General features: G+C 39.9%; 2 protein-coding genes across 2 annotated transcripts in view; one reads left to right on the plus strand and one right to left on the minus strand.

The window, feature by feature from the left end:
- ACSF2 (acyl-CoA synthetase family member 2) overlaps nt 1–22880 on the plus strand; it is a 61639-nt gene that overhangs the window by 22898 nt on the left and 15861 nt on the right. Inside the window, exon 10 of the mRNA XM_063293226.1 lies at nt 1627–1703. Coding sequence (XP_063149296.1) covers nt 1627–1703 — 77 coding nt within the window. The remainder of the gene's footprint in view (nt 1–1626; nt 1704–22880) is intronic.
- Nucleotides 6972–16248, minus strand: CHAD (chondroadherin). The gene is made up of 3 exons (XM_063293238.1): nt 15469–16248; nt 7356–7519; nt 6972–7180 (listed from the first exon to the last, which is right to left on the minus strand). Exons 1-3 carry the CDS (start codon nt 16246–16248, stop codon nt 7039–7041), a joined length of 1086 nt encoding a protein of 361 aa, XP_063149308.1. The 3' UTR covers nt 6972–7038.

Consider the following 22880-nt stretch of genomic DNA (forward strand, 5'->3'; position numbering starts at 1 on the left):
TTGCTGTCACTGAAAGAAATGCATTTGTGATATACTCTCCCCAACTGTGATTTGGGTTATAGACATCTTGCTGGCTGCATATTTTCAGCAACTGCTCCTAAATAGGGCTATTATAAGTGCTTATCTGAGCCTGACCAGAAATGAATCCTCAGGTAGAGGTGCATAAATCATTTCCAGATCAAAGCATTCTGATTTCTGTTCTTGACCAGAAGCGTTTCGGTCCAACATGGGGCATTCTGGCCTAACCAGAAGCTTTCTAATCTTAAAGCTGATAATTACAACTGGAAAACATGGTTCAGAATAGTCTGCTTCTGTATTGGGCAGTAGGAATAATCTTGAGAGCAGGAAGAAGAGCCGCAAACAAGACAATAGTCAAATAAAAGAAATCAGAGCCCAGGGCAGAAATGTAACTTGAGAAAGCGTCTCAGACAGGACCCTCCCTAGTTCTTATGAAGGTAAAGACAGGGAGGGGGAAGCGTATTCAGACTTGTGAGATTCTGTTGGTGAAGGTGAAAGGTCCCCTTTGCAAGCACCGAGTCATGTCTGACCCTTTGGGGGGATGCTGCTTTCTCGACATTTTCTTGGCAGACTCTAGCGGGGTGGTTTGTCATTGCCTTCCCCAGTCGTCACCTTCCCCAGCAAGCTGGGTCCTCATTTTACTGACCTTGGAAGGATGGAAGGCTGAGTCAACCTGAGCTGGCTACCTGAGAGAGAATCCAGCTTCCACTGGGATCGAACTTGGGTCGTGGGGAGAGTTTCGGCTGCAGTACTGCCGCCTGCCACTCTGCGCCACACAAGGCTTGAGATTCTGTTACGGTACCCTTATAATAAAAGTAGTGTTAGCATTCATAACCTCAGTTTCCTAGTCTGGTCTACCTTGAGGGGCTGACAGTCAGATGGCTTCCAATAAATTTAGAATGGTACAGTCCAATACCAAATATCAAAACATTGCTGTTAGAATCTAGAGAGGTCAGAGTTGGAAAGTTTGAAACTTTTGCACACCCCTATTCCAAGGGTTCTTAAAAGCCCAGCTATCATCCAATCATGCTGTTTCTTCACAAGTCCACATTGGAAAAATGCAGCCAGCCAGATGAACTGATATGTGGATTGGACCTGACGGAGTAGCCTTAGGGAGCCCAGATGGCCCTATTCTTTACTAAGCACATTTTCCTTGGAAGGTTTTCCTTGGTTTGTGTTTCTGTTTTACTTATTTTGCTATTTCTGTTACTGAAACAGTGAGGAGGATCACATACTGGTTTAGTGAACGGTATCTATTTCTATATTCACCAGCGTGTGGCAGTAGATGCTAGACATGGAGTGCACCTGCATTCTGTATCCATTGGTATTAAAGTTCATGGAAGCATCCCAAAGCCAGTCTTTGCTAATATCAATCATTTGTTTTCAAGATTCTTTCCTTTTATTTTGTCCTGGGATTCTGACCAGTTGCCTTCAGATAAGTTGAGTCTGTCTACTTTGTATAATTTGGCTGTGCTAAAATCCTAACTCTAATGGGAAGTACTGGGTTAGGGATAGTATGGAAACCATAAAGAATGCTTGTATTTTAAAATGTGCAGTAATCTTTCAAAGGGGTCCTTTGAAGATGTTATCTGCCCTTTTGTCTTCCAGGGGTTATTGCAGGTTCACCAGTGCCTCCTGAAGTTATGAAGAAGCTTATCCAGGAAATGAATATGCAGGAGATAGTAGTGAGTCATTTTTCATCCTTGGATTGTGTGCTTTCCTCCTGTGTATATTGTAGATGAGTGCAGGGGGCTGGAGTTGGCCTCCCCGAAAGGCTTTGCCCTGTGGATGCTGCATGTCGGGGTGAAGAGAAAACATGGTTTGCCTTGATGAGGTCACATCACCTGCCTCCAGGGACAACTGCAAAAACCAGAAGAAGCTTCTGCACTTGTGTTCATATGCGTAGAAAACTCTTCAAGGTTTTGCAAGGGTCCATTGAGATAGATGGCCTCTTTGCTTTGTTCTTGGAAGCAGGGGGGCAGCATTGGTTCATAAAGCATCTTGGGGAGATATTTTGCTTGCGTCTTCATTGAAGCAAAGCCCCCACTTAAAGATCTGTACAACTCTAGTAAAGGGAATTATGTTCGCCCACCATCATTACCATCCTTCTGTATAACGGTTTGTCATTTGCTTTTTAAACTGCTATTAAATATAGCAAACGGGACAACAAACTGGGAACAGAAAGTGTCACAGGATTCTAAAGGAGAGCAGGTATCTGTGCAAATAGCTACAGGGACCTAGATCACTGGGTGGGCAAGCACCGTGAAAAGGACTTATTTGCAGTCAGACATCTTGGTATTGGAATGATTTGAAGCCCAGTTTGAGTGCTGTGAGTTTGCTCCCACTTTTTTCTCACTAAAGCTAGGGCTGTTCATAATCCGGTATGTGCTGATCACAACCTCGTTTAAAGTGCTTCCTTTGGATTTCTCATTTCCTGAACAATGATCATAGGAGTGGATCATGCTGAGAGTTTATTTTTTATTTATTTTATTTTTATCTCGCCTTTATTATTTTCATAAACAACTCAAGGCGGCGAACATACCTAAGACTCCTTCCTCCTCCTATTTTCCCCACAACAGCAGCAACCCTGTGAGGTGAGCTGGGCTGAGAGGGAGAGACTGGCCCAAGGTCACCCAGCCGGCTTTCATAGCAGTGTTTCTCAACCTTGGCCAGCAGGCTGGCTGGAGAATTCTGGGAGTTGAAGTCCACACATCTTCAAGTGGCCAAGGTTGAGAAACACTGATCTGTAGGCTTATGAGATGGCCTGGGGCTGCGTTTGGAAAAGTCCTCTAATTTCTGTCTCTCTTTTTGGCAAGAAAGAGTTGCTCCTACTTTCTCCAAATGGCTAGGAAGCCCATTCTCCTACAGTATTCAAAATAGAGGGATCAAGCCTTGAGAGAAAAGTGGGAAGTGATGAGATGCTGTCCTTTTCAGGGCAATTGCATAAGGAAGAAAGGGGGCTTTGATTGATTAATCTGATGTGTAACCAGCCGATTCATCGGCATTCATCTTCTTTTGCTTGCATACCTAAAGCCCTCCCTGTTTATCCCAAAGGATATGAATTGTATACAATGTATAGATACATTTTTTCCCAGATAGATAAGAGGGTTTGTCTATAAAATACATGTTGACTCATATTCCAATGCAATTAGTAATGTGAAATTGTGATTATATTAAGGTTTTATCACTCTTGAATATGATTTGGCAGTATAAATGCAAGTGAGTCTGTCTGGACTGAACAGCCACTAGAGACTGATATTCTAAATTTCACTGATCTGAAGACCAGATCTTTTTCTCTGTCTACTAAAAATGAGAGAGAAATATATAGAGGTTTTGCTTGATAGTGTTTATGCTTCTCTGCCAGAATACTTTTGTAAGGCTAACTGGGAAATACTATAAATACAGGAATCGGGAATTCAGTACGCTTTGTTGCCAAAATCAGCATATAGTTTTCCTTGCCGAAGACAATTGTTTGCTCACAGATTCTCACATTATGTTGAAAGTACACCTGCATGGAAACTTGATCACTTTGTCTTTGCGGCAAAAGCTTTATACAGAAATTGTACATAAGAAAATATATAATTTGTTTTCTACATAGGAATAAGAGGATAAAAATCCTCCTAAGTGTCATTTACATTCAGTAACAAATGAATAAATATATATTTTATGAAATTTCAGGATTAAAAATGCAGTTAAACTGAAATGGTGGTGTTGTAAAAATGCATGATGATAAATCACAGTCATCTTGCTACCTATAACAATATTTCTGAGATAAACAAATGGTGAAGGTAGCATTTTCCAGGTCTCTGCTCTCTTCCATTCCATTTTTCAAATTTCCTATTTTAAAGAAAAGGTCTTCTGCATCAACCTGCTAAGGTACCCTTTATAAATCTGCTGAAAAACTCTGTGGGTGCTACAGCATTTTCTAAGGTGCATTCTTAGTTTGAAAGGGTGCTGGCCAAACGTATCAGATTTTGCATTGGCCCAGTTACCTCCTAAATCTGCAGCTAACTAAAGAACACAGGAAGAGTGAATGAAGGGCAAGTTGTCCTGAAAGATAGCCTTTTATATGATTTGTGATTGTTTTTTAAATTAAAGAGGTCCTATTTTGTTTTTTGTTTTTAAGTTAAGAGGGAATACATCCTTGTGCAATCTGGTTCCTATGTATATTTACTTGGAATTAAATCTCATTTCACTTAATAGGCCTTCTTCATCATAAAAATGGATAGCATTACAAACTTAATTCCATTTTTAGGTTTTAGTCTAATCAAACAGGATAAGAGATCCTGATTCTCTTTTATTCAGTTCAGTTCTTCTATTGTAAGTCACCAATACTTCAACTTCCTCTTTTCTTATGACTAGATCACACATCTTTTCTTCTCTAAAGAGCACAGGGCCATCACTGAACTTCCTCAAGTGGAGAGATGCCCTATGCAGTGAGCTGAACCTTAAGAATAATACAGCAACTTAAGTTACTTAAGTAGACCAGATCAAAGCCTTCTCATGTATTTATTTAGAGTTCCCGTAACATGGAAGGTAGGTTTGAAACACAAAGCTAATTTTGTTAGCCATTCTATAATGTATAACTACTTTGCTACATGCATAGCAAATCAAAACAAAACATGTAAGGCAGTGCCTTGCATTACTAATTAAAAATGCATTTATTCTGATTTTCCCTCACTATCAGTTTTTTTTAATAACCTGAAGACTCAAATAATTATCCCTGTTAGATGGTCCTGGGACTGTTCTCTTAGTTTGCTTCCAGACAAATGGCTGCTAGTGAAAAGGCATTGTACTGCTGCTCCATCTTTTTCTTCATTAAAAAGTTTGGGTTGCAAAAATAGGGAAGAAGTAATGGGAATACACGGATGGGTTACAAATGGAAGACAACGAAAAGGTATGGACATCTTCTCATAAATTAGCTAACAATTAGATAAACAATTTATCCAGTATCTAAATACCCAGAAACACTGCAGATCAGTTTCTAGAAATGAAATGAGCTATGAAATTGTTGAAGAGAAGATCACGGCAAAGGCCAGAGTCATGATAGAGGTCCCTGTAGTTTCAGGCAAACCCTGTTTAAAAATGGTCTGTGGGGGAAAAAAAAGCTATGCTTTTAAAGCCAGTATTTTAGCTTGTGTAATTTGCTAAGCAAATTGAGAGGTCTCTTGTGTTCTTCTCTCCATCCCCAAAATACAATTCCTAGGCTTTCCTGGGCTCAGAGAGCTAACTTTTGAATTATACTCTACCCATAGTATAGACCAGGGTTTCTCAATCTTGGCCACTTGAGGATGTGTGGACATGCTGGCTGGGGAATTCTGGGAGTTTAAGTCTGCACGTCTTCAAGTGGCCAAGGTTGAGAAACCCTGGTATAGACACCCCTGTAAATAACATACACTGCCATCTGGCTTCCATTTGTCTCATCTAGCACATTCTCATTGCTTTTTCCATGTTGACAATCACTAAGAATAAAGTAAAATAAAGTAATGCAATCCTTTCAGACAGCACACTAGCATGCTCTAACATGCAGGGAGCCTTTTTATGTTTTTCTGTTCATTTCCTGAATGTTGGAACCAAATGGTTGGCTGAATGACAGCAAGAGAGATGACTGTATTTTATCAGCAGGATCTCATTTAGCTTGTTGTAGCCCAGGCATGCATAGGTTTATATTTTTTAAAAAATTGTTTAAAATAATATTTATAATACTAGGGGGAAAAAAGACTGAATAGTAGAGTCCACCTGAAATCTGCCTGTAGCAGGATATGGATATGATTGAGATTTGTTGTTTCCAATGGAAAGGAGTTGTTTAGGATGAAGGACTTGGAAGGCATCAGTAGTTTCCTGGGTGGTTGAACTGAATAGTTACCTGGACTCACATTTCTGGATCCTGTTCATGGGAAAAAGAAGCCTTCTAAGCAAGAGAAACAACAAGGACAATACTTCAGTGTTTTCAAGAGTTCAAGGCAGTTCACATCTATTATCTAATCGTAATCTTTCTAAATAATCCAGGGAAATAAATAATTACATTCATACTGTAGATCAGTGTTTCTCAATCTTGGCAACTTTAAGATGCATGGACTTCAACTCCCAGAATTTCCCAGACAGCATGGCTGGCTGGGGAATTCTGGGAGTTGATGTCCACGCATCTTAAAGTTGCCGAAGTTGAGAAACACTGCTGTAGATGAAGAAAAATTGAGGCTGAATGGGAGTGCCTTGCCTAAAGCTATCCACTGAGTTCATGATAGAAGCAAGTTTTGCCTTATTTCACTATCTATGGTAGTCTATGCTCACAACTCCTAAGATATCAAGAGTTGTGGTGAGCTGATTTTCATACCACTTTATGTTTTATCTTGTTTGGGTTTACTCAGAAGTAAGTTCTTCTGTTATGCTGTTATATTTCATCTGATTCTGGGAAACAACTGAATTTTAAAAAATCTATTCAAGCAGATTTCATAGTGACCTCAGACAAATTTGACTGAGTCATTAAATATATTTTTGTTATTAAATAAGTGGTCCATTCTAATTAGCAGTGTAGTTCTGGAAACAATTCAGTTCTCTGTTGTTGTTTTTTGTCTGTTGCTTTGTTTTGGAGACAAACCAGGTAAATTCATACTGACATAAAAGTTGACATTGTCTTGAGTGTGATCAGCTGATGCCTATTTGGGAAGCAATGGTTGAAAGGCATTCCAGACAGGGTGAGGTGTGGTAATGGTCTGTGAGAATATCCTTGAGAGACAGGAGGCGGAAGAGGAGGAGGACATGACTAGGCAGCGGTCAGATAAGAGGCAGCTGAACCTGCAGAAGCAATAGGGGTATGGCAAACATCTCAGAAGGGACCCTCCCTAGTTTCTTGGGCTGTAAAGGTGAGGGGGGAGAAATGTACTTTCAGACTTGCAAGATTCTGTTACTGTAACCTCACAGCAAAGAGAGTGTTAGTACTCATGGTTGGTTGTTCTTTGTCTGGGCTACCTCCAAGGGCCGATAGGTATTTAACAGAAGAGGAAAACCTCAACTGCCTGCTTAATGGCGATTTCCCTTTCTGGATCTCTTAGCGGGAAGCTTGCAGCTACGGAGTGCAGCAGTGTCTCGAATCTGCTGTCCTCGAGCCTGAGAAGGTGATGCGCACACTGCATCTGGGCGAGAACGAGTAGACCCCAGCCACCTAAAGAAAAAAAACACCTCAGAATCACCCAGGAGAACACACGGCTGAGCAGTTCTCCAGCATGACCTTTCATGCCCTTTATTAACTCATTAATTAGCCTTACTCCCATCTCCCCTCCCCTCCCCACCACACTTCCGAGGAGTTAGCGGGATGGGGAGGATCAGTGTTCTTTTACCTGCGCAAAGGTGCTAGCTGACAAGAGCAATGCCAAGGGTTGTTGGACAGGGAGAATGTCTCAAGACGGCTGAATGGAAAGCTCCTAGGTAGACTGGAAATTTTGTTGTGCTCTATATGAACATTCTTTAGTGCAGTTGTGCCAGCAAATGCTTTATCTGAAAACTGAAGCACAGAAACAGGCAGTAATAATGGTGAACAATAGATTAAAATCTTGCTTATCCTCTAGTTCTAGTCAGCCAATCAATTTTGGGTGGTGGGCCAAAAATTTTAGAAATTAAAGGGAGGGAGGGCAAAATCATAGGCCAAAGTCCAGTGGTCATTCTTCCTGGCTTCTATCTTACTTGGTATTCTGCTTAACGTTTGTAAAACTATTTTATAACATTTTTTAGGGGATGAGAGTCAGGGGAAGAGATAGAGTGGAACACTCTTTCCATCTTCTGCAACTTCACACAACACATTCCTTGGCACCTACCACATAGAATATAAACATAAAAACCATAAATGTTTCATATATGCCAAAGAACAATGACAGATCTTGATAGTCACTTGCCTAACATGTGAAATGGTTCACATTTCCATTGGTTTTAAGATGACCACCTTTAGAAAATAAACACCGCAACACTGAGTCATATGAAGTGTTCTCCACTGCTTTAAAAAAGAAACAAGTGTGGATGGGAGTTTGTTGAAAGGCTAGTACAAGACAGTTTGCTAGATATTTTGAGGGGGTTGTGTGCCCTTTTAAACGAAAGGTGTTCTTCAACTTCTCCCATTTCTTTTTAGACATTGCTTCATCCTAAACCAGCAAAAGGGTTTTTTGGCTTCTAGAACTGTAATCCTTTCTGGCATCCCGTTGCCACATTTATAGAGAGGAATATTTGTGGACACTCAAAGGTTGTAGACTTGGGCAGAACCCAGTGAACTCCCAATGGAAAGTTACACTTGGCATTCAAGTAGAAACATCAAGGCAAGTTTCCAGATGCTCAGATTCCTCCCCCCTTACTCTTGGTCCTCAGTGGTTATTCACTACTGCTGAAGAATCAAAAAGTTTACACCCTAAAGACTTGCTTCAAAAATTCAGCTCTCCTGCAGAATTAGGATGGCAAAAATAAGGGAATTAAAACAATTTTTCCTTCTCTTTTTCTCCTAAGCCTGTCAGTAGTTCACTACCTCCTTGATGTCCTTTCAGGGAAATGAGATTATACCCAAAGATTCTTCCAGAAGAGATTTTTATCTTGTAATCATCCTGCCTCATATATAGAAATTTATCAGGGATTAAGTGGGTCCTGGCCTCATAATCTTCTATAGGTGTCCCTTGTGTTTTCCACTGCTGCTTCTGCCCTTCTTCGTCTTTTCACAAAGAGTCTGTTCAGGCAGAAAAGAGGGAATAGTTGCACTTTTGATCAAGAAACACCTAAATATTCCAGAAAATTATCTAAGTTCCCATCCCATTTTTTCAAAGCATACATCTTTTTAACATCTGGATATCAGAGGTCTCTTCTCTTGTTCCAGCACTTTAACAATAAAATATTCAGCTCTTTCAATCTGGTGGGATTATCGAAACAAATTATTAAAAATACTGGTTTGCACTAATAGTTGACTAATGGCCATCAAGGAATTTCCAGTTGTACCTAGTTCCTAAAATTTATCTGTGAACCATCACTGAATGAATCCCAGCAGATTCTATTTGAGTTATTGGCAGTATTTTCTTTCATGACAGATGTTAAAGCAAACATCTAACTTTTTCTGATAGTTAGAGAACTTTTGATCCTTTAAGCAGTTGTGTTACAATCTGGAAACCTTCATTTGGTGTTTCATAGGTAAATACTGTAATTCTGGCTCCTTTGTGTACGTAGGAGATGGCTGAGTTCACAGGGTGGAATGTTGGAGATCTCAGACCTTTGCTTCCTAATTTTGGTAGTGACTTGGTAATTCCTGCTGACACCTGATTTAGCTCTGCACAGAAAACAAATTAAACCTAGTACAGATTCTTGGCTAGATCATTTTTACCCCTTGCTACAGAAGTATAAAGCTCTTGAAACAGGTGTTCTCTCTGCCTCAGTTACCTGGATTTCCCATCTTGTTGGGAATTGCCATAAGTTAATCCCTAGGCTGCTGGGAAGATGGGCAAAACCACCATTCCTTTTCCAACCCCTCTTCACAGGTTTCTCTAATAGTTCTACCCTGATTTTAAACAGGCCACACTTTCTCTGTATTCGAGAGAGAGAGAGATGAGCTCTCTGTATCTTTCACGAAGTGTATCTCTCCCTCATATGCATGTGGGTCATACAGCCAGGCCTGCAAACTGCAGTCAGGTATGTAGCAGGCTACTACTACAACAGTGTACTTAAGTTCCTGAGTTTTGTTTCTCCTAGAACTGAATTCCTAGAGTTGTGTACCATAAATGTATAACATGCGGCCAAGAGAAGATTCAGAGGTTTTTGATTCTACTTAATCACAATTGGTCATTTTCTCCAGACTGTCAAAATTACGGTTACTATCATCTATGATTTGTTTCAAAAAAAGCCCACTTGAAACCATGATTTAAAGTGAGAACATCCTTTGTCCTTTTACTTGGAGTATTGCTTCGGACTATTGTGTGTTGGATAACTTCAGGAATCTGTTTTGACAATATCCTCCTTCATTAGAACAAAATCTACCAAAAATGTGAGGAATATGATAGTAAATCCCTTTTATGGATAACTTGGCAGAATGGATTAGTTATTTTGTAAAAGATCTTACCATGCTTGCTAAAATCTGTTGAAATTAATCTATTGCCAATAGAATTAATAATTAAAGAAAACATTTTAGCTTGATTATTGTCTTGGGGCTAATTCAGGCTAATTCATTGTGCTGTGGAACTCTTTCCGTGTTATGCAAAAAGCATACCATTTAAAGCCCTTCATAATTGTTTAAGTGATTGCCCTGTTCTTTTTCATTAGGTCTGCCGTCTGCTTATAAAATGCTGACATGTTAAAAGAAAATTCAACTAGCTACTGACTATATGCCCTAAGAAGACATGCTTAGTGATCAAATATTTGCTGTCAGAAATAGGTACTCCTTTGTGGACTTTATCTGAGTGCTACCGGTTTGTCCCAGAAAACCATAAGCAGTTGCTAAACCAAAGAAGAATAAGAGTTTATGTCAGAAGATTAAGCCTGAAGGGAAGTGTAAGTGTAAGGAGTTGTTTCTTACGTTACTACCTGGCATGGATATCCCCCCTGTGGCTTGTTGCTTTTCATCCTGCTGTTGTGGCACAGAAGGAACCATGTCTTAGGGCCTTCCAACATACTTAGAGGTCCCTAGCATAATGTAGCCATAGGTGGCTAGGATTAAAATAACTGTAGATGTAAGGCTGGATGGAGGAAAGAATAATGGAAGGCCTTTATGGGTGGAAGAATAGGATACCGCTTGTTTACACCACCATGTTGGGAAATGGAAAAGTATCTGTGAACTGCAACTCCATATCGCAACTGTTTTGCAATAATACTGCAATAATGTCACTAAGATAACTTTTGCTTCCCCTTGGGCTGCTTTTCATCCCATTCATTGAAGACAATCAGGGAAATCATAATGAGATACTGAAAGATGCAAAGGGCTGATGATGCTGTGGACAGCTCCCTTGTGGACTTCTTTTGCACACCTTTAAAAAAAGCTGAAAATCCGTATCATCGTTAAATAGTAATCTTGTTGCTGGTATACAGTGAAGATCAAAATGTGATCAGTGATTCTGTATTGGAAGAGGTCATCAGTGCAGTGCACATTTCTTCCTTCTTGAGTGTCTTTTGGTTTAGAATCATACTCTTGCTTCATTTTCTTTAATTTATTGTGCACAATACCTTGTTCCACAGAAGTCTGCTGGATATGCCTTATTATTTCATATATCTGTTATGAGACACCTTCTTTATGATCATACTCAGATTCTCATGAATTCTATTCCAAAATCCACAGTCAGTCACATTCTTCCAAAATGCACAGAATTGTGAGCAAGCGTTTAAGGTTTTGTAATATGAAGATAGGAAAGGTCACATGCTGTCATAAAAAAAAATCTTTATATTATTCTGGCCATGAATGAATCCCCTCTCCTTCCCTCCAAAGTCTCCATCCTCTTTCTAGCTACCTGCTTTAAAATCTAGCATCCTGCAGTACATCTGTACTTCATTTTTCTTCTTAGCCTTCTGATTCACTAAGCTTTTCATTCTGCCTTCACTTTGTGTTTTCCATTCCTTGAGCTGCTGTGGGATGACTGTTTTGCTGGTCTGATGCACTTGGACAATCTCAGCATGGCACTAAAGCAGTTGGAAACAGTACTTCTCTTTCACCTGGAAGGCTTCCATCTTGCTGCTTCTCTTTAGTGTGGTTTCTTGTTCCACACGGTATATCCGACATGATGTCATTCTGCTTCCTATTTACAACCAGCATCTCACATATCAAGCTTCTGCAGTAGGGTCATGATTCATTCATTGAGAAGAAGGGGAGCATTTTGTTGCTTACCTGAACATACCTCTAACTTTCCAGATAGAACAGAACTTCTTTGAGAAGTGCTGTGAGAGTTTCTTTTGAGAGATGATCAATAAACAAATCCTTCTTAATAAAGATAAAGTTGGGGAGGAGGGAGAAAAAATGGTAAGTCCTTATGTGTGCTCAGTTTACCTGTCTCCAGTGTGTTCTTCAGGCTGTACTACCACCCACCTCTTTTTGAAACTCACTACATTTTACCAACAACAGGTGATCAACCCGGTATCTAAGAACAGATACCTTAACTCTCCTGACAACCTTTCATTTCTCCCTCCTAATCTTCCTCCCTTCCTTCCTCTCTTTTCTCTTTCTATACAACTATGTATGTATGTATGTATAGTATACAGTATATAGTATGTATGTGTGTATATATGTGCATGTGTGTATGTGTGTGTGTATATACCACATATACACACACTTATATGCTGATGGAATTCATATGTTGAACTAAACTAAATGTTTAGTTCTGGTTTAGTATGTTATGTGAGCTTACCCACAGTAGTTTGTAAACAGTGATTTAGGACTTAGTGTCTTGGGTCAATCTGGCCAATTGTGGCTTCGGACAAAACCAGATGGACACTTAGGGCTCATCCTCATCTCCCCCTAACTGCAGCATGACCCATTTTTTTCTGCCAAGTTCTGGTGGTGTTGCCTTCATCTCATCCCCAGTCCATAGCTCAAGCAATCTGAAGTGGTCCCTTAGCTGTCCCAGTTTTCAAAGAATATTAGGGTTTCCTCTTTCCTCCCAACACAATTGTTGGTATGGATTTAATGTGGTTGCCAACAATGGCCAGGGTCAAGGTCCCTTGGCCACTTTAGGCTGCTGTGGACAGGCCTCCTTGCCTCCAGTTGCTGGGAGCCACCCTCTCTGGCCTTGTTGGCCTGGGCTGCAAAAATGCCTGGACTCCTGGTGTCTGTAGAGGCATCTGCCAGCATAAAGCCTTCCTGGTGCTTTCAAGAGCACTTGACAGGTTAGGGTAGGTGCCTTATAATCCTGGGTTTCTCTTTTGAAGAGTTCACCCTATTTTGTAATGGTTTTCCTGCTCTTTTGAAGGAGAGAGCACTAGGCTTGTGGTCAGTTTAAACTGGGAAAGAGAGCTGGGTTCTGTGAGCTGAGCATTGCTGGTTGTATTTCCACTGGGAGCTTACAAGTTTTCTGTTGCTTCTGCAGACAAGGATTTTTTTTAAAAAATTATTACATTGGTGGTGGGGCAGGGGGACTATTTGTCTACTCCATTCCAGGTTTGGTGGCAATAGGTGCCATAGTGACAACTGTTGTTGCTATGTGTGGGCCAATCACAATTGTATGTTCTCTGTGGCCAAGGCTGCAACTAGGGTCTGTCACCCAGGGCAAACATAGATTCCACGCCCATTTTGGTGCACCCCCTGTGCTCATTTTGTGCCCCCCCAGCGCAGCGCCCGGGGCACATGCCCCGATTACTCCCCCCCCCAGTTGCAGCCCTGTCTGTGGCATCCACTGGCTACTTCCAGGTGGTCAGAACTGGGCTCCTTGGCCACTTCCACTCCCTAATGCACTCATCAAGGATGGAGCTTGCTTATGTCAATCATTCCATCCCATACCCTTCTTCCACACTGTGATGTGTCAGCTGGGCTATTTTTGAACACAGGTTTGGCTTTCTTTCAGAGCAGTGGTAGACCTATGTTCAAAAATACCCCAGCTGACTTTTCACAGGTGCAGAGGACCTCTGCGCAACTTGACAACAGGCTAAATGTACAATTCCAAGAACCCACCTATGTGTACCTGAGCCTGCACTAAGCTCTAAAATGTAGTTTACAAACTACACTGGCTGCATTGGCATAGCATGCTAAACCAGAATTAAACATGATTTAGTTTAGTTCAAGTTTAATGGTACACATACATACATATAGATATTCTCTCTATACATTTACACGCATACACCCCTGCATGCATACACATATGCACACGTGCTTGTATGAAGTATGAGAGAGAAAATAAGGAACAAATGGAACAGAGCTGAGGAGCAGAAGATAAAAGATTACCAGGTTCTGTTTCTGGGTAGTAGATTTATCACTTGTTGATAAGATTTAAGCTCATGAGGACATTGCGGGAAAAAAGTGGTTGCCAGGTATGTTCATGCACTGGTTACGTGGATGTGAGGAAGAGCCCCTAAACAATAAATCATGATTAAGCAAGCTAATCTAAGACTGTAATAAATGATTTGCTTACTATAGTTAAGCAAATCATACATAGTGTGAAATGTGAACTGGGCCCATTTTTGTGTGTGTGTAATTTGTTCTGAGAAAAGAAAGCTAGGGTGCAGTTATTACCTTTATTTAGGTCAGCAGCATGCCAGCTATAAAACATATAAAACAACAAGAGCGCTGGCTGAGTGCTCACAAACAATATTTCATAGATGAGATAAAGGCAGCAGGGAGAGAGGAGATGGCATGAGTAGCTGAATGGGGACAAGTAAGAAGTTATGAAAGTGAAGGGCAATGCAAAAATGGAAGAAAAGGCCCCTGTAAGTTGAGTCCTGTATGGAGATGGGTGGTTATATAAATTTAATAAACAAGCAAACACAGTGCAAGGCAGAGAATGTGTGTTTGCTGTTTTTCCTCCCCAGAATAGTTTGATTCCCCAGAACCCAAATATAAAGAACCACGTTTATTGAATAAAAACGTATGCAGCCCAGCAGCACTTGACTGCCAGTTTGCTAATTATAGGACACCTTTCTCTGACAGAGACTGATGGTCTTGTGTACAGCTTATTAGTTGGACAACAACTAATAGCTTTGTAACTGTAGCCTTTTGCTCCAGAATGGCATTTCTGCCAGTTTCCATGGCCTTTGTATCACTAGCTGATTACAGGAGTTGTCCTAGCACACCTTTGCAGGGATTATTTAAGGTCTTCTACCCTTCTGCTTTTCTCTTTCCTCTTTAAAATCAGCAGAGACTATGCTAAAAGCTGATACCTTTTAGCTCTGATACTGTGATACCGAGGGCAGAGGGAAAGGAAAGAAGCAGAGGGCTTCTTCCTTTCCTCAGCTCCTTTCTCCTGTTTCTTCTCATCACAAGTGTGACCAGGCATAATAGTCCAGCCTGGTACCAGCCTGTTTGCCCAGCAGAAGATGTATCTGACTTCTGAGGACAAGTAAGGAACTATTTCACACTTCCAAGCAGAAGCTGTCTGTGGAAGGTGGGAATGGGTCATTTCCTTCTTTGGAATTTAGCTTCTGTTTTGAAATATTCCCCACCCCACCCCCCTTGATTGAAGAGCTATATATTTTGCACCTCCCATAGGTCCACTTTTAGGTTAAATATAACCTAAATATAAAGTTTTAAGTCTCCTGCAATGTTCTTCTGAAGTGCAGCATTCTATTCACTCCCCCCACCCACCCCCAAATCGGATTATAAGGGAAAACTCAAGAGTAATGAGATTAGTGTTCATCCCTGTTAGAAAAAGAAAAAGGTTGTGCTTGAGAGCTTTCCTTGCCAGTACAGAATTCATCCCCTATTTCTTGGTCATGCTGAAAAACGACAGGATTAGACAAACAGACAAATGTATACATGGTAGAATTCTAAAGAGAAGAAAGAGAGCTCTGAGAAGTTCTTACCTTTTCTAATCCCATGCTGTCCAAGCTGAGGGTCTCCATGTACCGCCCAAAAGACTGGAAGGCTAAATCTGGAATGACCTTCATTGGGTTGTTTGAGAGCTTCAGGTCTTCCACCACCCTTAATTTGCTCATTGCAGCCACTGGGTAGCTGTTCAGCTGGTTCTTATCCAAGTGGAATATGGCTAGGTTTTCCACATCATCCAAGGCCCCAGGTTGGATGGAGGAGATTGTGTTATTAGAGAGATAGAGCCAGCGAAGGTTCTTAGCACCATGGAAGGCTCCGGATCTCAGCTCTCGGAGCCTGTTATTACCTAGCTGCAGGATGAAAAGATTAATCAGTGGAGAGAGGACCCCCTTGGGCAGGTCAGAGATCTTGTTATGATCTAAGTAGAGGTAAGTAAGTTCTGTCAGGTCATCAAAGGCTCCCATCTTTATGACACTGATGTCATTATTTGATAGGTAAAGGTAGACTAACTGCTTCAGGCCCCGGAAAGCTCCACTGGAGATTTCTTTGATGTGGGAATGTTGGAGGTGAAGAGAGACAAGATTTTTCATCTCTCTAAAGCCATTGGTTGGCAGCACAGGGAAATTGTTCCTCTGCAGATTGAGAAGACGGGTCTGCTCAGCTACTTTGGGAATCCTTCTCAATCCAACATTGTCACAAATGACATGGTGGAGGTCTCCTCCATGACAGTGACAATTCTGAGGACAGGCCTGAAGAACTGGAAGAAGGCATATAAGCAAGGTGATGAATTTGAGCAAGAAGTTTGATCGGTCCATGTCTGCAGAGCTGTGACAGATGTGCAGGAGCAGCAGCAGGAGGGAGAAGGTTGAATGAAAGAGGAAGTAAGTCTGCAGCATGTTGAACACAGCCCTATTTATAACACTAGTAAAAAGCAAAATCCTTCCCACTAACCGCAGGCAGCAGCGAGACGCTGACTTGGAAGTAACTGTTTTCAGGAACCTGGTATGACTTTAACCCCTTGACATCAAGCAGAGAGAGAAAGAGCCTGATTATCTCTTTCCATTGCTTTGGTGCAGGCGATGCTTTCTTTTCAAGCAAACAGTCAGAGAAAACAATGTACTGCATATAATTTGCCGCAGGAATTTCAGTTTTCCTTAGCTGGGTGCACGGTAAATAAAGGCTGCCCCCAGGCCCTTGGTTCTTCAGTACTGTGAGGATGGGATTTCCTGTTCAGTCTGAAGTGACTGACAGAAGAACCCTGTCTTCTAGGGGGAAACAACTCGAATTCCTTCACCATGCAAAGCACAGCGAGGAGTACATTTCATAATACGTTTCACCATGCAGATGTGTTGGCTTCCATGAGTGCGATCCCCATGGCTTGCATAAGGAACGATGTTGTGCATCCTTTATGCACCGTGTCCCCCTTTTTATACTTACGAGCTTGTAATGAAAGTTTTGGTTTTTGCTGATTACAGTAACTTGGTTAATATTGGCTATTAAAAATGTATTATTTTCAGTAGAATAGGCTCCATGTGCAGACTGGAAAAGGGGTGGTTTTCCTTTCCTACTGCCCCTGCGCACTTTCACATTTGGTCTGCAGAGTTGGAAGATCCTCTTGAACAAGTTCCGGGGAGCGGGGAAGAGAACCAAGGTTGTGGGAAAGATTAAGAGAAAGGAAAACCCTGTTGCCTAAGCATTCGCTCATTCTCTTCATACTGTATTTCAGATACAAGCCACTCCAGTGCAACGCTTCACCAGATTTCCAAAGGAGCTCAGAATTTTCTCTTTTGATATAATAAATTTTATTAAGAATTTTCACCAGAATGAAAGAGAATATAAAGTAACATTAAGGAAAAGAAAAAGAAAAAAGTGAAGTGAGAAGCTAAGAAAGATAGATAGAAACAAGAAAAGAAAAGACAAAGAAATGACTCCCAATCTTCCTTACAGCAGATATGTACAAACAAATCATCTCACCTCTCTCCTTAAGGTTATATCGTAATTCCCTTCTTCCCATATCCAGCCCTTTTTAATCAACAAATCCATAAATCACTTTTTTCCCCATTTTTAGCAAAAAGTACACAAAAAGTTTCCAGCCTTTAATAAATGAACTTGTTGTCTTATCCCTGATCAGACAGGTAAGTTTTGCCATTTCCGCAAATTCCGTCCAGTCCTCCATTGTCGGTATTTCAGTATTTTCCCATCTTGGTGCGTACAGTAGCCTCACTGCAGTCACCACGTGCAAAACCAGTCTTCCATAACTTTTCTAATTGGCTATCCTTTTGTTCCAATAAAAAAAAGTTCTGGTTTCATCTGAACATTAATCTTTAAAATCCTCTGTATCAGTTTGTCAATCAAAATATTGTATCCAATATTTTCTTGCCTTTTCACACGTCCACCTCGCATGGTAAAATGATCCTTCATGTTTTCCACATTTCCAACACTAATTAGAAGTACCTTTGTACATTTTAGATAATTTCTGTAATATAACATCGGTAGATCATTGTATTAAAGTTCTCTCTTGAATTCTAACACAATGTAAATTTCAGTTCTTTTACCCACTTTTTCTCCCATTGGTCCATCTGTATATTATAACCAAAATTCTTAGCCCATGTCATGAGTCCTGATGGCGAGCTGGAAGGGGCCCCCATCCAGGGGGGAAAACGCATGCGTAGTACTGAGGAATTAAGCAGCCATTCAAAGAGACACAGATCAGACCCGCCTTGACTTTTGGGGTTTATCTGTCTGGGTTTTTCCCACGCTTCTTCAGTTTGTTAGGATTCTGTTTTATGTAGCAGTAATAAACACTAGAGACCTACTTCTCGTCTCAGCGTGATTTCTGACTGTTAGGACAGCCCATTTTATCATGCACTCTTTGGCATATTCTTCTTCTGTTTCAAATCTCAACAAAAGTTTATACATTTTAGCACTCAAATGTTCATCATTTGTACATAATTCAGTTTCAAATTCAGTTTCATGTTATTCAATTTCAATTGTCTTTCTTTCTACATTGAATCTTTCTCTTAGTTGTGCATATGAAAACCACTGAAAACTAAATTCCTCTGCAGTCAGTTGTTCTCTAGACTTCATCTTAAGTTCTCCCTGTTCCTTTTCTAACAAATCTTGATATGTTAACCATTTCTCTTTGATTGCTGTTTCTTTTCTATAAAATGCTTCTTGTGCTGAGACCAATCAAAGTATTTTTGGGCACAGCCTGGGTTTGTATCTATTCCATATTCTTAGTATGACACTCCTAACATAATGATTTTTTAAAATCTACATTAACCTTAATTTTGTTGTACCATTAAAATACATGCCATCCAAACCTCAGATTGTGCTCTTCTAATTCTAAAATTCTCCTATTTCTCAGCAATAACCATTCTCTCATCCAAACCAAACAGCAGACTGCAAAATAGTTTAAAATCAGGCAGTCCTAATCCTCCTCTTTCCTTTGCATCCTGGAGAATTTTATATTTAACCCTTGTTTTTTTCCCTTGCCATATAAATCTGGATATATCTTTTTGCCATTGCTTAAAAGGTGCATAATTTGTCAAAACAGGTATTGTTTAAAACAAAAACATTGTTCTGGGTAGTACATTCATTTTTATCACAGAGATTCTCCCCAACAGTGATAATTGTAACTTTCCCCATCTTAACATATCCTTCTTAATCTCATTCCAAACCTTAACGTAATTATTTTGAAATAACATGTAATTCATATTAGGCATGGTAATACCCAAATATTTTACTTTTTTAAATCTGAAAACCAGTTTTAACAATCAATTCTTCTTTATCTTTCGTCTTAACATTTTTTCTTAACATCTTTGTTTTTATGATTAATTTTAAATCCAGCTAATGCACCAAATTCCCTTAGTTCTTCCATTAGTATCTCTATTTTTTCCATAGGGTTTTCCAAAATAACACTAAGTCATCTGCAAATGCCCTTAATTTTTATACTTCTTTTTAAACCTTCACCTCAGCAATTTTCTCATCTTGTTGTGTATCTCTGTTCAAAACTTCAAGAACTACGATAACAATGGTTAAAGCAGGCACCCTTGCCTTGTCCCTTTACCCATCTCACAGGGTTTTGTCAATTCCCCATTATAATTTGTGCCCTTTGTAAAGTAGATATCAATTTTACCCATTTAATGTAATTGTCCCCAAAGTCCGTATCTTCCAATATTTTAAATAAAAAAGGCCAATTCAAATTGTCAGATGCTTTCTCCGCATTAAGGATGATCAATGCGGCTTGCTTTTCTTGATGTTGCTCCAAATATTATTTTAGTAGAACAAGAATATTTCTAATATTGTCTTTTAATTGTCTTTTTGATAGAAAGCTGCATTGATCTTCTTGAATGAAGTCTTGCAAGATGTTTTTCATCCTCTCAGCTAAAATCATTATAAATACCTTGTAAACATTATTTAATTTTTTGGTAGAGTCTGGTCTTGACCTTCTTTGGGAATTAATGCTCTGTTTGCACCTATCCAGCTGTCTGGTATCTTTCCGTTATCCAAACTAGAATTCATTTTTTGAAAAAGTTGTAACAGTTTATCCTCAAAATGTTTATAATAGGAAGCCAGAAGGCCATGCAGTCCAGGCACTTTCCCTGTTTTAGTCTTTTTTATGGCCTCACAGACTCCCTTTATTGTTATGGGTCCATTTATCATCTGTTTTTGTTTATCTGTTATCTTTGATAAATTTTGTTTCTTTAAATATTTATCCACTTTTGCCAGGGAAATTTCTTCTCCTTTGTATAATTTTATGTAATATTGGTGAAATATTCTTTGAATGCTTACATTATCTGTTACCATGGTTCTCCCATTTTGTAATTCTTCTGTTTTGTCAATTTTATTTCCATTTCTCTTATTGTTAACATAGATAGCTGTTGTTGTAATAACTTTATTTGCTGCAAAATATTTTTCCTTCCCGGAGACCTGAACTCAGAATTTTCTAATGCCTTTCACTATGAATGGAATCTTGAAATATCTTTAGATAGATCTGTTTAACATTGACAGCAATCTTATGGAAATATCCTTGAGCCTTTAGCAACTTGATGGACAAGTGGTAGCCAATGAAAACAAAAGTGATGGCACTATAAAATATATCTTGATAGATTCAGATTGCAAGAGTAGAAACCTTCAGTCTTATTACTAGATGACTGCAATGCTTAACTTTTTTGGAAGTTAATCCATACTGTTACTCTAACTTTGAAAGTGAAAGGTAGAATGAAGATGACATGATCTACTGCTTCACTCAAAACAAATTACACTTTAATAAAGGTGTTTATTATTTTTATTTAAAATGTATAGAAATAAAGAGAATACTTCAAAAATAACTATTAAATAAGCAAGGATTATAGTTCACAGTCAGGTAGCATGTCAGTGAAAACTAAATGATGTCATAGAACTTAAGCATCAGAGCTGGTGTAATGCAGGACTAGGCAATCAGGTGACCTTCAGAAATGCTGAATATTATCTTCAATAAACTTTCAGATAGCATGGCCATCAGAAAGCATGGTCAGAACATCTAGAGACTACAGTTTGTCCATCCTGGCATCATGTAATGTTTAAAAGTCTGCTCTACTGCAAAGTCAGTAATTCATATCATGTCCTAGCAGTAGACTTCCTAAAGCATTTTAGACAAGCTACGCTCCCAACTTCAATCCTCTCAATCTCAAGCAGGGTGGGAATAGTAAAACTAGTCTACCATTCAGAGTGGAAGTGTAAGAATTACTATAATGGTGTTTTTGTAAAGTGCTGTGAAATGTGCTACATCATGCTTACCATTCCCAGGTAGCAGAGCCTTGGAAATCAGCTGATAGAAATATAACATTATTCTAACTTGAAGAAGGAACACAGGTTGATAAAACACTACAGTTCTTCTCAGGAGAACCCCTGACCTGGGAGCAGTTTAAGGGGCTGCTTAATTCCCTCTGTTATTTTCCATTAATTTCATAGTCTTCCTTTCCCTTTTACTGTATTTTACCTCTTCTTTTGCTTTATGATTTTAGAGTCTCTTGTTTTTTTCTTTCACATGTACCTACTGACTAATATTAGTAATTCACTCCTATTGATTGACTGTCTTCTTAGCTTGCTCTCTAGACCATGAAGAGAGAAGTATGATTCCCTTATTTCCATTTATTTAATATATAGTTTCTCTAGTTATAACTGGAAGCAAAGAATGGGGCACAGTATGTTTCAGCTATCATTTCCCCCATATTATAGTTTGAAAAGGCAAGAAGTTACCATATTGGGCTGTTTTCAGTCCAGTGAGCAGGCACTCAAAAAAGAAATACAGCAGAGAGGAATGGATGCCAGGCCCACTAGAGATGAGTGATGATGACATGGACAGAATGAAGAAATCAGAGTCCCCTGGGCTTCCCCCCTTTTGGGGCTCTGTAGGCACTGGCAAGGAAAGAGAAAGACTAAGGAGTAGCAGAGGGTGGAGACTGGAGAGGGAACATTTTGGGCCAGTCTCCAGCCAGATTGACCGTGCAAACTGCTGGCCCCTGTAGACATACAACTGTGAGCTTGTTGAGGCTTCCCTGCCAAAGCGGGCTACAAAAGCCCAGCTGACTGAGTTGTTTACAGAGGTGAGACAGTCTCAGTAAAGGGAGAAAATCCAAGGCCTGGCTTAGGACACAGAGGATGGATTATATGCAGGGATGTCTGTTTTTTTCCATTGTTGAGAGATGTCACTGAGGCTGCGTTGTACACTGTTGTGCAAACTGGCCGATGGTGGCCAAGGTTGTGTTTTGCAGAGGTATGTTTCAAAGGACCCTTTGAACAAGAAGGTATTTCATTTGGGGTATGTTTGTGAATTTGAGGGCATAACTCGGGTGCTTTTAATGAAGGGAAAGGAGCTATGTAATGCTTCTAAATCTCTCAGAAGTGAAGTCTCTCACCCCCAGAGGCAGGGAGTTGGGGAGGTGAAAAACCCACAGCTTGGATGCCATCTCTATGATTACCTCCATAACCTGAGCTACTTATCCTCTTGCTTGGTCTAAGCTTCACCTTTGTGACATGGCCTATGTTTTTTCATCTTCCCTTTCTGAAATCATTAGCTCTTACGGTCTATTTACTGTTTTTCTGCCAACTTTTGATTTGCACTCTGTGGTGTACTTCTCCCAGTTTGGAATATACTTAACCTCCACTGAGTTTCTGGCTTGCTGTGCTTTTAAACTCCTCACTGTTGATGGTTTTTTGAGCTCCAACTCTCTGATACCACATTTTCCAGGTCCTTTGTATTTCATAAATCTTAATCCTCATGAGGTCCCATTCAGCATTCAGATTGTTGGTTTTCTCTCAAGTACCTGATAGGGTTTTGTTGCACTGAGCTTCAGTGTGTGGACTTTTGCACCGTTCCACCTACGAGATTGCTCAGGTGAAAGCCACAAGGTACCCAGAGACTTTTGTAAAGGTTGAGGTGACAGGAACAAAAGTATTTCTC

The sequence above is a fragment of the Candoia aspera genome, chromosome 2 (assembly GCF_035149785.1).
Source record: "Candoia aspera isolate rCanAsp1 chromosome 2, rCanAsp1.hap2, whole genome shotgun sequence".
NCBI classification, from domain to species: domain Eukaryota; kingdom Metazoa; phylum Chordata; class Lepidosauria; order Squamata; family Boidae; genus Candoia; species Candoia aspera.

Bases quoted from the DNA above. Each gene is read 5' to 3' on its own strand.
- CHAD (XM_063293238.1), bottom strand. From the start codon at position 16,248: ATGGACCGATCAAACTTCTTGCTCAAATTCATCACCTTGCTTATATGC. The intron at 7,520-15,468 runs GTAAGAACTTCT...TCTGTGCTTCAG, and splicing joins ACAGCATGGGATTAGAAAAG to TTTTCAGATAAAGCATTTGC. The intron at 7,181-7,355 runs GTAAAAGAACAC...TTTTTTCTTTAG, and splicing joins CAGCTAGCACCTTTGCGCAG to GTGGCTGGGGTCTACTCGTT.